The sequence below is a fragment of the Martes martes genome (genome assembly GCF_963455335.1).
Source record: "Martes martes genome assembly, chromosome: X".
Lineage (NCBI taxonomy): Eukaryota > Metazoa > Chordata > Mammalia > Carnivora > Mustelidae > Martes > Martes martes.
In genome coordinates, this window is record NC_137897.1 from 121,507,357 (window position 1) to 121,521,512 (window position 14,156).

General features: G+C 40.8%; 1 protein-coding gene across 5 annotated transcripts in view; it reads left to right on the top strand.

The window, feature by feature from the left end:
• The window catches only part of BRCC3 (BRCA1/BRCA2-containing complex subunit 3), a 56,061-nt gene that overhangs the window by 3,901 nt on the left and 38,004 nt on the right, over positions 1–14,156 (top strand). For all 5 annotated transcript variants that reach the window (XM_080794841.1, XM_080794843.1, XM_080794844.1 and 2 more), the window contains 2 exons: positions 3,603–3,722; positions 6,973–7,060. In XM_080794841.1, the coding sequence (XP_080650967.1) occupies positions 3,603–3,722; positions 6,973–7,060 (208 nt within the window). The remainder of the gene's footprint in view (positions 1–3,602; positions 3,723–6,972; positions 7,061–14,156) is intronic.

A 14,156-nucleotide genomic window follows, 5' to 3' on the forward strand; every position in this document is an offset into this window, starting at 1 on the left:
CCTTGGAATTACCCAGTAAGCTTATGAAATCCTGATACCAACTCCATTGGTCTGGGGTGAGACCTCGGCGGCAGGAGTTTGAAAACTTCCCCAGGCGATTCTAACGTGCAGCCGTGTTTGGGCACCACTCAAAGCCATTCACAGCCGTAGATTGCTTCTGTTTTATTTCCAGCACCTTGTCCCGACTGCGGCCACCTTATTGGAGGTCCTTGTCACTTCTGTTCTTGAACACTTGCTAGCCTCTCCCCAGTCTTCTTCCTTCAGTCTCTTGCCTCTAGTCCTCTCTTCTGGTTGCTTAGGATATAATCTTTTGAGAACATAAGTGTCACATTCCTCTGCTTAAAATCAGTGCGTTTCCCATTACCTTTAGGATGAAGCCCCATTAGTTAAGCATTCAGGGCCTTCCTGATATCATTTCTGTTTATCTCCAACTTCTAACCATGGTAAATTACGGCATTTTCCAGGTTATGTTGTACTGTTTCATTCCTCGTATCGGCTGGGTTTTATGCTTGCACTGCAAGCAGTACCTACCCCTTGCAGCCGCCGCCTGTCTCCTTTAAGGAATCTGCCCTGACCCGTAGGCTTGGTTAGAAAGGCTCCTCTGTGCTCTGACTGCTCCTTGAGCATGTCTGTCCCAGTGCATGTGTGCTGTCCTAGAGCTGTTCGCCTGTCTCTCTTCCTGGACATGACTACTGTATCCTGTTCATCTTTCTGTACTTAGGCCCTCATGCAGTGCCTTACGTACAAGTATCTAGTCAATAAATACATGTTGTACGAATAAACATACATTCCCTAACATAGGAAATTAGTGTTTACCTGCCCATGAGCCATGGAGAGGCATGCCAGGGGCCTCAAGTTCCTATAAAGGGCCCGATGGTGAATACATTCTTTGTTGCAGTTACTTAGCTACAATACATAAATGAACGAACGTGGCCGGATTTTGCCCAAGGGAGGCTGGGCAGGCCAGACTTTGCTAGCCCTTGTTCTATACCAAGACAGAGGAGCAAAAGCAACTGGGTTTTAGTACTTGAATTCCAAGACTGAAAAGGCGTGGGGCCAGTCTAGCTAAACTAGAATGTTTTATGTGACTATGACTGTAACAGGGTTAGGGTTAGGGTCATTCCTAACCCTAACCTTAACCCTAACCCTAACCCTCAAGCCCGTCAGCTACCAGTGGCTCTCAGGGACATCTGTGAGTCCTTTGTGGCCTTTATTTAAACTTGTCTTATTTTGTTTTTCATCTGTGTCTGGGCTGGTCTTGCCATCCTACCCTGAACTTCTTTTCCTTATCTTTTTTCTTATCTTACAACAGAGAGAAAAAAGTCACCCTGGGCATCAACTCCTACTAAAATACATTGCCAGTCTTAATGATGTAATTTTATTTTTCAGGAGTCCACGCCCTCATCTGGAATTCTGTGTTGATTTGTACTGGTCACATAGATACTAAACTTCATGAATTCAGTGGCCTTATCTTTTTAGTAGATGTTGTCATGGCATATCTTTGCCATCCTTTTATTTTTGGTCTTTTTGTATACTGATATTTAAAGTGTGTGTTTCTGGGGCGCCTGGGTGGCTCAGTGGGTTAAAGCCTCTGCCTTCGGCCCAGGTCATGGTCCCAGGGTCCTGGGATCGAGCCCCGCATCGGGCTCTCTGCTCAGTGGGGAGCCTGCTTCCCACTCTCTCTCTGCCTGCCTCTCTGCCTACTTGTGATCTCTGTCTGTCAAATAAATAAATAAAATCTTAAAAAAAAATAAAGTGTGTGTTTCTTATTAGCAGCATTTGGTTTTTTTAAAGTCCAGTCTGATAACACGCCAATTATATTTAATGTAATTGTTGATATATATGGGTTATGGCTTTATCTTTTTGCTTTGTATTAGACCCGCTTGTTTGCTTTTTCTCTTTTTCTTGCCTTTTGAGTCAATCAGATATGCTTTATTATCTCACTTTGAGCCTCCCAGTTGCAACATTTTTTTTCACTTTCCTTTTAGTGGTTATCCTGCATATTTCAATATGCATTCCTGATTTGTTCGTTTTCCTGATAACTATTTCCTGATAACATTTCCCTGATAATGCTAGAACCTTAGAACACTTTAATTTCATCTGTACCCTCCCATCCTTTAGGTTAGTTGTCACATACTTTAATTCTATAGCTATGTTAAGCCCCCCGTGGCATTGTTACTACTGTTTCGTGTGGTTAGTGTTCATTTGTATTTACTCACATATTTTACCTTTTACAGTGTTTTTCATTTCTTCCTTTGTATCTGGGGTTTTCCTTCTGCCTGAAGAGGTCTCTTTGGTACTTCTGTGCTGATCGTGAATTCTCTCGGTTTTTGCTTCTGAAAATGTCTTTATTTTGCCTTCATTCTTTGAATATAGAATTCTTGTTTGGTGGATCTTGTCTTGCTGCACTTAGTATGTCACAACATCCTTTCTAGGCTTTCATTGTTTCTGTTGAAAACTCAGCTTTCTGTCCTGTCTTTCTCCCTCTGCTTTTGATTTTCTGTATTGTGTACTCTGTGCCTGCCAGACACTGTACCATTGATGGGGATAAAAATAGAACTAAAACATGCTCCCTGCCTGCCCTTCTGAAGCTTATGTTCTAGGAGAGGAGAAAATTATGTCAACATGCGATAAACTGTATAGTGAGATATGTGTGTATTATAAAAACAGTTGTATGGGAGGGGAGAATGAGCAGGGAATTTGAAGCTGACCACATGTGCTCAATGGCTGCTGACTTCCTGAGTCTCCTCTGTGATTTCACATCTGCCGGTGCCACACCTGTGTTTTCCCATGAAACTTGTAAACCATCTCACACTTCTGATTTTCACTCCTCTGTCTTCCTTTTTGGCTCCTCTTGGTCTGCCTCATCTGAAACATGGGAACCGCCGTTAATTCGGGCCTGGACCCCCGCTCTATTCCTTGACTCTATTTACATCTTCTTATCCTAGATCAGCTCATTTCCTTCCCTCCTGATCCTTTTTAAACTTAGATCTGCCTCCTGTGTTCCACTGAGATTCAGCCTTGAGATTTTAGAGGTTATCCTTGTCAACTTCCTGTCCTCTATCACCCATGGGCCATTCGTTACCAAATCTTGTGGATTCTTCCTTCTTAATGAATCTCAAATCTGTTTCTTCTGTCTCTTCCATCCACTTAGCCCAGTATTTTGTCATTACTTCACATCCAGGCTGTCTGTTAGCATTGATTTACTACATGATTTCATTTTAGTTTCGTGTATGATACTTGCTGCTTAACCAGACTAATAGCATTTTGAACACTTGGACGTCAGCCTCTGATCGCCAGCTGTGGATTGTCAGACTCTGACTTGTGTTCTTTTCTGTGAGAGTGTCTTGCACGTAGTTATAAATCAAATGATTATTAGTTATCATATCATTCAAAACACTGTTCCTTCATCCAAATGTTAGCCTTTATGTTTTTATTTTGAAATGCATATATTGAGGTTGGATGTCTTCTATTGGACATATTCTGTTATTCATGAGAAAATCATCCGTTTTCTAAATGCAGTTTTTAACCTGATAATATAATATAATACACGTGTTATTGGAGAAAGACAGAAGTAAATATTTCTGTGGCTTTTCCTCTAGGTTGACACCGTCAGAATTGTTCACATTCATTCTGTCATCATCTTGCGACGTTCTGACAAGAGGAAGGACCGAGTGGAAATTTCTCCAGAGCAGCTGTCTGCAGCCTCAACAGAGGCAGAGATATCCTTACTAGTCAATAAGAAGTTTTTACGTGCTCTGGGACTTCTGGGCCAGGCTCCTCTGTTTGCCACCTTAGCCTGGTTGTGGAAATTTCGCAGGTTTTCTTCCTGGTGACTCGGTCCAGTTGTTTGATTAATCAGATTTTCTTCCCATTTTTCCTTTTGAGTGGCTTTTATTAGAAAGATTCGAAATTTCTAACGTTCCTGCTCTTAAATGCGGGAAGATCCCAAGGTCAAACCTGTGACAATGAACTTTATGGGGGAGTTCCCTCCTCCCTTTCATTCCCCCACTGCCCCTCTCTAGTTCCCTCTGCCCCCCTCCCAAGTTTTCCTAATATGATTTCGTTTCTAGGCCTTTGATGATCTTGGTCTCCATACTTTGGAGACATTTCCTTTTGAGGCTGCCTCTCAAAAAAATGCATTGCTGAAAACCGAATGCAATATTCCATGTTAAATGTAACCAAAAAAGTATCAAATGGGACATTTGCTTCCTATGATCGGGACTCCATACCTCAGCTATAGCAAGTTAAATTTGCATCAGTGGCTTTTAGTAATTCAGTGTTTTTTATTATTAAGTTTATCTTGTCAATTAAAAAGTCACTTTTAAACATAGGCAGTTCACATGCTTAGTACAAACTTTAAAAGGTACAAAAACATGTACAAAGTAAGTGTTTCTCTCCAACCTCAATGCCTCAGTTCTCTCATGGTCTGTCCCTGGACATAACCAGGGTTATCAGGTTTTCATGTATCCCTACCATTGAATTCTGAGCATACGGAAACGTACACGAATATTTTCTATTAAAAAAAAACCCTAATATATAACAGCTCATGACTTTGCTTAACGGTGTGTATCCAGACAGTTGTTCACATTGTACTTGGAGGTGCAGAATATAGCCCTGGACGACTGCTTTGTCCTCGTGCAAGTGTTTAGGTTGGCAGGAGTCCTTTCCTGTGCTGCCATGTAACCTTGCACCTTACCCGCAGTTCACAAACGGGCACTTGGATCTGTACGGTCTGGTCCGAGAGCTGGAGCTGCTGGAGCAAAGGTTGTGTGTGCTTGTAGCTGTAGCTGCTTAGCCAGCTTTTTCTCTGGCGGTATTCAGGGGTGCCTGGTGCCCTGCACCTTTGTAAACGCTGTGGATTATCACAAGTTTCTCTTTCTGTGCTCCCAGGCCAGGGTATATCAAAGCTATTGATTTTTGCCACTCTCATGGGCAAAAAACTTGATCTTATTTCTTGTCATTTTAGTTAGTATTTTTCTAATTATGAGTAAATGTGGTCAGGTTTTAATTTTTAAGGATCATTTATTTTTTTCAGAATTACCTGGTCATTTCTTTGCCCATCTTTCTATTGCTTTGGAAATCTTTTCCTTAATAATTTTTAGGCACTCTGTGTTAAGGAAATTAGCCCTTTGTGATAAGGATAATGATTCTACTCAGCTTATTCATGGTGTGTGTGTATTTCTCCAATCAAATTAGTTTTGCATTTTTTATATCATCACATGTATCAGTGTCTTACAGCATGTACCCTTTGCATCTTCTTTTCAAACTCTATTTTGACAGAATTATAGATTCATGGGAAGTTACAAAAATAGTATAGCAGGGTTCTTGTACCCTTGACCCAGTTTCCCCCAATTGCTACATCTTAAATAATTGACGGTACAATATGGAAACCAGAAAACTGACATTGCTACAATGTGTGTCATTCCATTGCCATTTTGTCACATGTGTTAATATACGTAACCAACACAGTAGTCAGGATTGCAGAATTGTTCTATCACCATGAAGATCTATGTAGATCTGTGTAGATCTATGAAGATGCCCCTGTAGAAATCACACCCACTCCCTCAACCCCTACTCCAGCCCCTGGCAGCCTCTAATCTGTTCTCCATCTCCCAGAATATAATTGTATTATTGTTATTATTGTGATTATATATTACAACTTCAAAATGAAACTGGTCCATTCCTAAGATGGGGGATGGTTGGAAACACTGTTGCGTGTTACCGCACTTGGAAGTTACAATGACTGTTTCTTAAGCGTTTACGAAACGTCTTGCTCGGATTACCTCATTTACTCTTTACTGCTGTTCGAAGCGGAATTTCCCCAGTCTGCAAGCTGAAGGAATGGGTTTAGAGAGGTTAAGTAACCTCTTTCAGCATTCGAAAAAATTATTTAAAAAGTATTCTTTCTCAGGATTTGCTGTATAGAGAGGATTAGTGCGTTTTTGTTTTTTTTTTTTTTTCGATCATTGCGTTTGAATGTAAGTAATTTGCAGGGAAACAAACCAGCGTCTTACAAGAGCAGCAGAAGGGGCAGCTTCTTATCTCAACTCAGAGCCTCAGGAAGAGTTATGGGAACTTTTTGTTTCCAGATCAAAAGAAGAAAATATTCTTTGGTGGTGTACTTCTAGACACATGGGGAGACCAAAGTGGGTCTCTGGTCATTTGGTGTCTGAAATCATCCCAGTTGCTATCGTTGACACTGGCGGGCTGCCAGAGAGAAATCAAATGAATTTTTTAAATCTTGTATTTCTTTTTCAAAACTGTGACTAGGATGGAGCTAGAGAGAGGGTAGAAGATATTAACTCAAGTTAATAATGTAAGTGAGTTCCAAAGGCTTAGATAAGCTTCTTTTCAGATAGAGCAGTGATGAGCATTTACCTGATAAAACATTGGCTAATTAGATTAAGAGGATATAACTAGATACCATGATGGAAGCCGGATGGATTCTACTTTTTTTAAAATTTTAACTGATTAATTAATTTTTAAAGTAATCTCTACACTCAACCTGGGGCTGAAACTCACAAGCCTGAGATCAAGAGTTGCTGTGGCGCCTGGGTGGCTCAGTGGGTTAAGCGGCTGCCTTCGGCTCAGGTCATTATCCCACGGTCCTGGGATCGAGCCCCGCATCGGGCTCCCTGCTCAGCAGAGAGCCTGCTTCTCCCTCTCCCTCTGCCTGTCCCTCTGCCTACTTGTGATCTGTGTTTCTCTGTCCAATAAATAAAATCTTAAAAAAAAAAAAAGAGTTGCATGCTCTACCAACTGAGGCAGCCAGGTGCCCTAAATTCATCCTAGTTATAAAAAGAAATACCTTTGGCTTTAAATGGGAAAGTCTGGGTATTGACCTTATTTCATTCTTTTGTTGACATTAAATTGTAATAGGGTTATTTAAAACCTCAGGATGCTTTCTGAGCCCTCATTAGCATCACTGATTTTTTTCCCCACAAGTTGAAAATCCCTTGACAGACACACAGGTTGGCTGAACTAACAGGTCGTCCCATGAGAGTTGTGGGCTGGTATCATTCCCATCCTCATATAACTGTTTGGCCTTCACATGTTGGTAAGTATTATAGCCTTGTATTGTTTGTTATTTTTATTTATTTTATTTATTTATTTTTAAAGATTTCATTTTTTTATTTGAGAGAGAACAAGCGGTGGGGAGGGGCCAAGGGAGAGGGAGAAGCAGAGAGAGGAGGAAGCAGACTCCCGGCTGAGCGGGGAGGCTCCTGTGGGGCTCGATCCCAGGCCCCCGAGATCATGACCTGAGCCGAAGACAGACGCTCAACCGACTGAGCCACCCAGGCGCCCCATGTTGTTCTTAGAAATCAGTATCATCTTTCTCCGTTACATGAATGATGGTTATTTTAAATCATACTTTAATTATCCTTAAACAGGTGCCCTTGTTTTTATTTTGCTATGTTTTAAAAGTAATGATTTATGTCATACTATTTTTAATAGAGCTGTAATTTCCACGCCCCATTTTCAGTGTCTTCCAGACACCATTACTAACTAGAGCCTAACAGTTGGCTGACATAAAAAAAACATTAAATTGTCACTGAAACTTGGTGACTGCTGAACACCACCGTCTAGTACACTCCCATTCGGAAGACTCGAAGGGCTGAGGGGTGAGCTTTACAAAACTGAGGTTTCACACATATTCCTTCCTAGCTGTTGAGGCTCGCAGCCTACCTCCTCACCCCACTAATCAGTATAGCGTAACAAAATGGTTTTCTCTCTTTTTATCTTTACCACTTTTCTGAGTGCTGGTCATTTTGTTGTTGTTTCTGCCTGACTTCGTGAGAGAATAGAAGTAGAATAACTTCGCTTACGGAGAGTGAGCTAACATTGTTCGGCATATAACCGTTTGCTAATGGTTCGTGAATGTTTTCTCCTCCAGTCCTCACAGCAGCCGTGACTTAGAGATACTCCCCGCAGTGTACTGATGGGTAACCTGAGGCTTACATGGGTTAAGTTCACTTTGCACTGTGGTGTTCTTTTTCCAGTCTAGGGGCTTGAGATGACTGTAAATTCTGCATTCACCTGCCCCATGGCGCCAGTGCCAGAAAGGCAGTAGCAGTGCAGTGTCGGACTATAATGACAGATGAGTGGTCCTCTGTGTCGAGAGTGGTGGGTGGGGAGGGACGCCTCCCAGAATCACGTGGGAGAGCTGCTGTGAGATGCGCCTGTCTTAAACTCATCTTTCCTACCTGGGCCTGCTATAGTAACCTCTGGGAGTAGGTCCTAGGTGGGTATGTTATTTTCATAATACACTCCTCAAAGAATTCTGGTGTGTAGTCCCAGTTAAATACTGGTACAGAGTAAGGGAGCGAATAGGCTTGCTCTATTTCTTGCTGACAGAAATTTACCTGACCTGTGGCTAACATTAAGAGTGTTAACATTAAGAGTCATTTACCTAAACCTAACCCTAAGATATCTTGTGTCAACAAAAAATATACTATCAGGAGAGTTTTTTCAATTGGAAAAGAAAAAAGATTAAAGTGGAGCTTGCAGTAACAATAGAGGTGTTCTTAAACCTATGTTTCAAACTTAAAGTTGATAAAATAGTACAAAGAATTCCTGAATCTCTTGCCCCAGATTCGCCACATTTTCTTCTGTTCTGTTTGCGTGTGTGAGTATGTTTTATCTGAAGTATTTGAAAATAAGTCACAGCCAGTATTCACCTTAACTCCTGAATAATGTTTGGTATGAATTTTCTAAATGCAAGGATATTCTCTTATATAATTACAGAGTATTTATGAAAACTGAGAAATTAATATTAAAATAATATTATTATTTAAGTTACTGACCTTATTCAAATTCTTCAGCTCACTAATGTCCTAATAAGTGTTGTTTTTATAGCTGTGAATATATTCTTGTAAAACCTTAATATCACTGAATAAATTCAGTGTTTGGTTTTATCTAACTTTTACTCAAAAATAATAGCAATTTTTTTCCTGCCACCATTAACACTAAAATCAGATTTGCCTCAAATTTCTCCCATGGTAGTAGCATAGCCAGAGAGAAGTAAGTACCAAGCACCAATGAAAGGAAGGTTGGAATGTATTTATTCCTGAACAATATTGTCACTATGGTAATGAGTACAATGGAGAATTTTCTGGCAAAAAGAGAAACTTTTAAGAACTTGGGGAAAAAACTTTATCAGTCTCTGGATGTTTTCTTCAGCTGTAAATAATGCAATGATTAAGAAGCCGAAGGAAAATAATTGAACACCAAGTAAATTTGGAGACTAGAGCATTGAGATCTTACATTGAAAAAACTGGTAACACCTAACTGGGTAAGGAAAGGGAATAAAGAACAAAATGAAAAGCTCAGAGAGTTCTTACAGCACGGGGGCTGGGAATGGCAGCTTTACGTTCTGTCAGGGAACAGGTGTGCTAGAATCTCTTTTCGGTCCCTTACAGGTTGAGAAGATCTTTTAACTCTCTGTGCCACGGTTTCTTCACTGGCAGAAAATCAGAACAATATGTGAAATCCTGTATAAGACGTTCTGTCCCGTGCTTAGCACAGTAGCAAAGCATTTATCTGTACAACTCGACATGGAGAGAGCGTGACTGAATATCTAAAGTTGAAGGGCACAGGGCGCCAGGGCAGCTCAGTTGGTTAAGCCGTTGTCCTCGGCTCGGGTCATTATCCCAGGGTCCTGGGATCGAGCCCCGCATCGGGCTCCTTGCTGGGCAGGGAGCCTGCTTCCCTCTCTGCCTCTGCCTGCCGCTCTGCCTGCTTGTGCTCTCTCTCTCTCTCTAACAAATAAATAAAATCTTAAAAAAAAAAAGTTGAAGGGCAGACAACACTGGAAGATCTCCAAACTATAGATAAAACTAAAGAAAAAATCCTCTCCCAGCTGAACTGCTCTTCACAATGGCTAGATTGGTGTGGACTTCCAGAGCCTGAGAAATCGTGTAGCTACAAAGATATGTAGCTCATCTCCAAATGGCTGCCGAAGAATAGAGTCAAACCGGTGCCCCGTGTTAGCAAGTCTTGGGAAAAAAAACATGAGTGATGATTTAAAGTGTGTACAGGAATTATGTTTAATAGGAATGACAAGTGAGAAGGAGTGAAAAGTGACTAGTCAACAAATTTATAATGGATGCAACAATGTAGTCACAGTTTCTGCTGGTTTGGACCTTACGATTTTGTGAGGAAGAAAAACAGTTAAAATACTAAAGGGGAAATAAAGAGTAACTACGATAAGGAAGACATAAAAAAGAGCATTTGCACCGGCAAGTTAAAGCAGCAAATGTAAAATAAAAGCCTTAGGACTAAGAAATGAAACAAGAAGAAAATGTCATTAAAGATAAGCTTTACAGAGAGGGAGACAACCATAGGAAACTTAATCTCAGGAAACAAACTGAGGTTGGTTGGGGCGGGGGAGGGATGGGGTGGCTGGGGTATGGACATTGGGGAGGGCATGTGCTATGGTGAGCGCTGTGGAGTGTGTAAGCCTGATGATTCACAGACCTGTGCCCCTGGGGCAAATAATACGTTATGTGTTAATTAATTGAATTTAAATTTTTAAAAAAAATTAAGGACAGCTTTAAACTTAGACTTTAAATTTAGAAAAAAAAAAGATAAGCTTTAAACGTAAAAGAGTAACAGGCTAGGTTAGCTCTATAGAGAAAAGAAAAGTCAGTTACACCATTAGCAAAGGGGCGAGAGAGCATTCTGTAATGAAAGGCACAAACTCCAACAATGTTAAATTATGTTCCCCCCCATAGCAATAAGATGTGCAAAGGACAAAGTTTTATATGTAGGGAATAAAGTGGAAACTAGTTTGGAGCAGAACTTGATAACTTGATAACCCACTTCCAGGATCTTACTGCTTCAAGAGTGTAATGTGAGTCTTTTGGCTTTGGATTAGGTTTTGCCTAACTTTAACTTTATTCCCTACATAAATTTAGGAAAAACTGCTACAAAGGACAGAATTGGGAGAATTGGCCAAATATGAGTAAGTTCTGTAGATTACATAAAAGGATGCTATCAATGTCAGCTTTCCTGATGCTGGTAATTGCACGGTGGTTATGGAAGTAAATATCCTTGTTCTTGAGAAATATACTTTAAAGTTTAAGGTTAACATATGTGAACAAAGGCAAGGGTGATGTGGGTCAAACATACCTGCTAATGCTTTAGAACTTGATTATTAAAGGATTTCTGACTTACAGAAAAATTGCAAAAACAGCATAAAGAACCGCATTCAATAATTGTTGACCTTTTGCCACATTTGCTTTATCATTCTCTATAGACACAGTTTGAGAGTAAGTTGTAGACATGGTGCTCCTTTATCCCTAAATGCTAAATTGTATATTTCTCAAGAACAAGGATATTTACTTCCATAACCACCGTGCAATTACCAGCATCAGGAAAGTTGACATTGATAGCATCCTTTTATGTAATCTACAGAACTTACTCATATTTGGCCAATTCTCCCAATTCTGTCCTTTGTAGCAGTTTTTCCTTTCCAGTTCAGAGCCCGTTCTCAGATCATGCATGGCATCTAGTATCATGTCCTTTTAGTTTCGACATGGACCAGTTCCTTAGCTTTTTTGTCATTCCCAAACCTCTGAACTCCTCACTTCCTCCTTCACGTTCAGCAGATAATACTGCTTCCTACTTTATTTATTTATTTTCAAGATTTTACTTATTTATTTGAGAGAGAGATAGGGAGAGAGAGAGCACAAGCAGGGGGAGCAGCAGGCAGAGGGAGAAGCAGGCTCCCTGCTGATCAGGCGCCCCTGCTGCCTACTTTAATAAAGGAAATGGGAGTCATTAGAAAGGAATTTTCTCCATTTCTCTTATCACTGGGCTCATCTTCTCCTTTCCCCTCCTCTTAGCTAATAGACATCCTTCCATTCTGGCTCTTAATCTTGGCTTCCCATGACTTGAAGAACCTTAACCCTTCATTGTGCTTCTCTCTCCAACATCTGTATCCCTTTCCATTGTACTGGATTTTCCCCATCATTTATTTGTTCCTTCAAGAAACAAATTTGAGCGTCTACTATGTGTCCAGCCCTCAAGGTGCTGGGGATAAAGCAGTGAAGGAGAAAAACAAGACCTCTGCCTTCGTGCAGCTTTACCTCATGTTTAAGAAAACACAACAAAAAATACTTGCCAATCCCAGTTCTCCTTCAGGTCAAAGACATTTCTCACTTTTCATTTACACTCTTCACCCTGCTCTAGTCTGCCTTCCAGTCCACTGAAAGTAATCAGTGACATCCGTTGAAAATCTAGTAAACATTAGTCAGTGGAACATCCGACTCTTGGTTTTGGCTCAGGTCTTGATCTCAGGGTCCTGGGATCGAGCCCCGTGAAAGCTCCAGGCTCAGTGTGGAGTCCGCTTGAGATCGTCTCTCTCCCTCACTCTCTCCCTCACCCTCTCCCTCACTCACATGCATGTTCTCCCTCCAAAAAACAAAAACAAAAACCGGAGAGAAAAATCTAGTAAATATTTTATGTCACCGTCTTCTGTAGCATTTGATACTACAATGATTCTACTCCTTAAAAACACTTCTCAGTTAATGAGGAGTGCTTGACTCTTAAAGATAAAAACTGAGCTGAGGCTGAGAGTTGAAACACCTTGTCTGAAACCAGAGACGGCTCCTAATGGGTGGAGGCAGTATTTGAACTATTTGTATGAATCAGGGTTAGTAGGAATGCTATTTATGAACACAGGAAATGGAGGAGGAAGTGTAGGTGTGGTGGAGGAAAAGATAGTTGAAGTTATGTCATACCCACACCGTTAACTTACCAAAATGTTATCTGTACATAGTTTGCAAAAGAGAAAGGAAAGGGATTTAGATGGTGTAGGTTATTTCATCAATCTCACGAGACTTTATTGTCCTTTGTAAGTGTGTATGAAAAGGAGAAATGTGCCTGTAGCTATACTCATAATTTTAAGATCTGCTCAGTTCTTCCGGACTGAGGTAATTGGCACTGCAATAAACCGTGATATATTAGGTAATCTACCGCCAGCGTTGGATTGGATCAACCTCCCATGACAGATACAGGTTGCAACTTTGTTTAAGCTTCCAAGCAATCACTGTAACAAATTACATTTTCCCAAACAAGCATTCTGTTCTAGAAGTTACAAGTCAATACTCCTTAGAATCATTATAAACAAATTTGATGAAAAAGTTTTTAGTCCACTTAGGAAGACAAGGGGATGTCCCAGTGTTTAAGAACATATTGCCAGGGGCACCTGGGTGGCTCAGGTCATGGTCTCAGGGTCCTGGGATCGAGCCCCACATCGGGCTTTCTGCTCAGCAGGGGGCCTGCTTCCTCCTCTCTCTCTCTGCCTGCCTCTCTGCCTACTTGCGATCTCTGCCTGTCAAATAAATAAAATATTAAAAAAAAAGGAAAATATTGCCAAAGTAACTGGGCATAAGTGCACACCCTTCAGCATTTTGTTGTAATACTTAATCCTTTATATCCTTCATAAACAATGAACAATGAGGTCTGAAGACCTCAGATTTTTAAATTTAGCCTCCTTTTAGTTTGGGGTAATCTTTTAACAGATTTTGTTTCTGCTCCCTGGAATGTTGGTTTTAATTCTGTTGCAGTCTCTCTGAGAATTTACTCCATAATACTTCTACATTTCCATTCTTCATTGTCAAGTGTCATGTATGCATTTCCCTAAAAACATCCATCAAAAGGCTTATTTGAGGGACGCCTGGGTGGCTCAGTCGGTTAAGCCACTGCCTTCAGCTCAGGTCATGATCCCAGGGTCCTGGGATCGAGTCCCACATCGGGCTTCTCAGTGAGGAGCCTGCTTCTCTCTCCGCCTCTGCCTGCTTGTGCACTGTCTCTCTCTGACAAATAAATAAATAAATAAAAGATTTTTTTAAAAAGGCTTATTTGAGGAAGCTGTTTGTCTACTTTCAGGGCCTTCGTTTCTCTTTGAATCTCATGGAAGGAATTATCAGGTTTTGGGGAGCCAGCTGAGGAGTTATTAATCTAGCTTTTCTTATTTAATTGCACACTTCTCAATGTACTACTCTTCCCTCAGCCAGTAAAATGTTTACACTTTGGCAGTCATATTGTCCTTAGGATATATCTCTGTTCTGCCTGTAGAGTCTGACTCCTAGGAGGACTATATGCTGCTATTATCTTTAAATCTTCGTGTTTGCGAGATAGAGTTTATC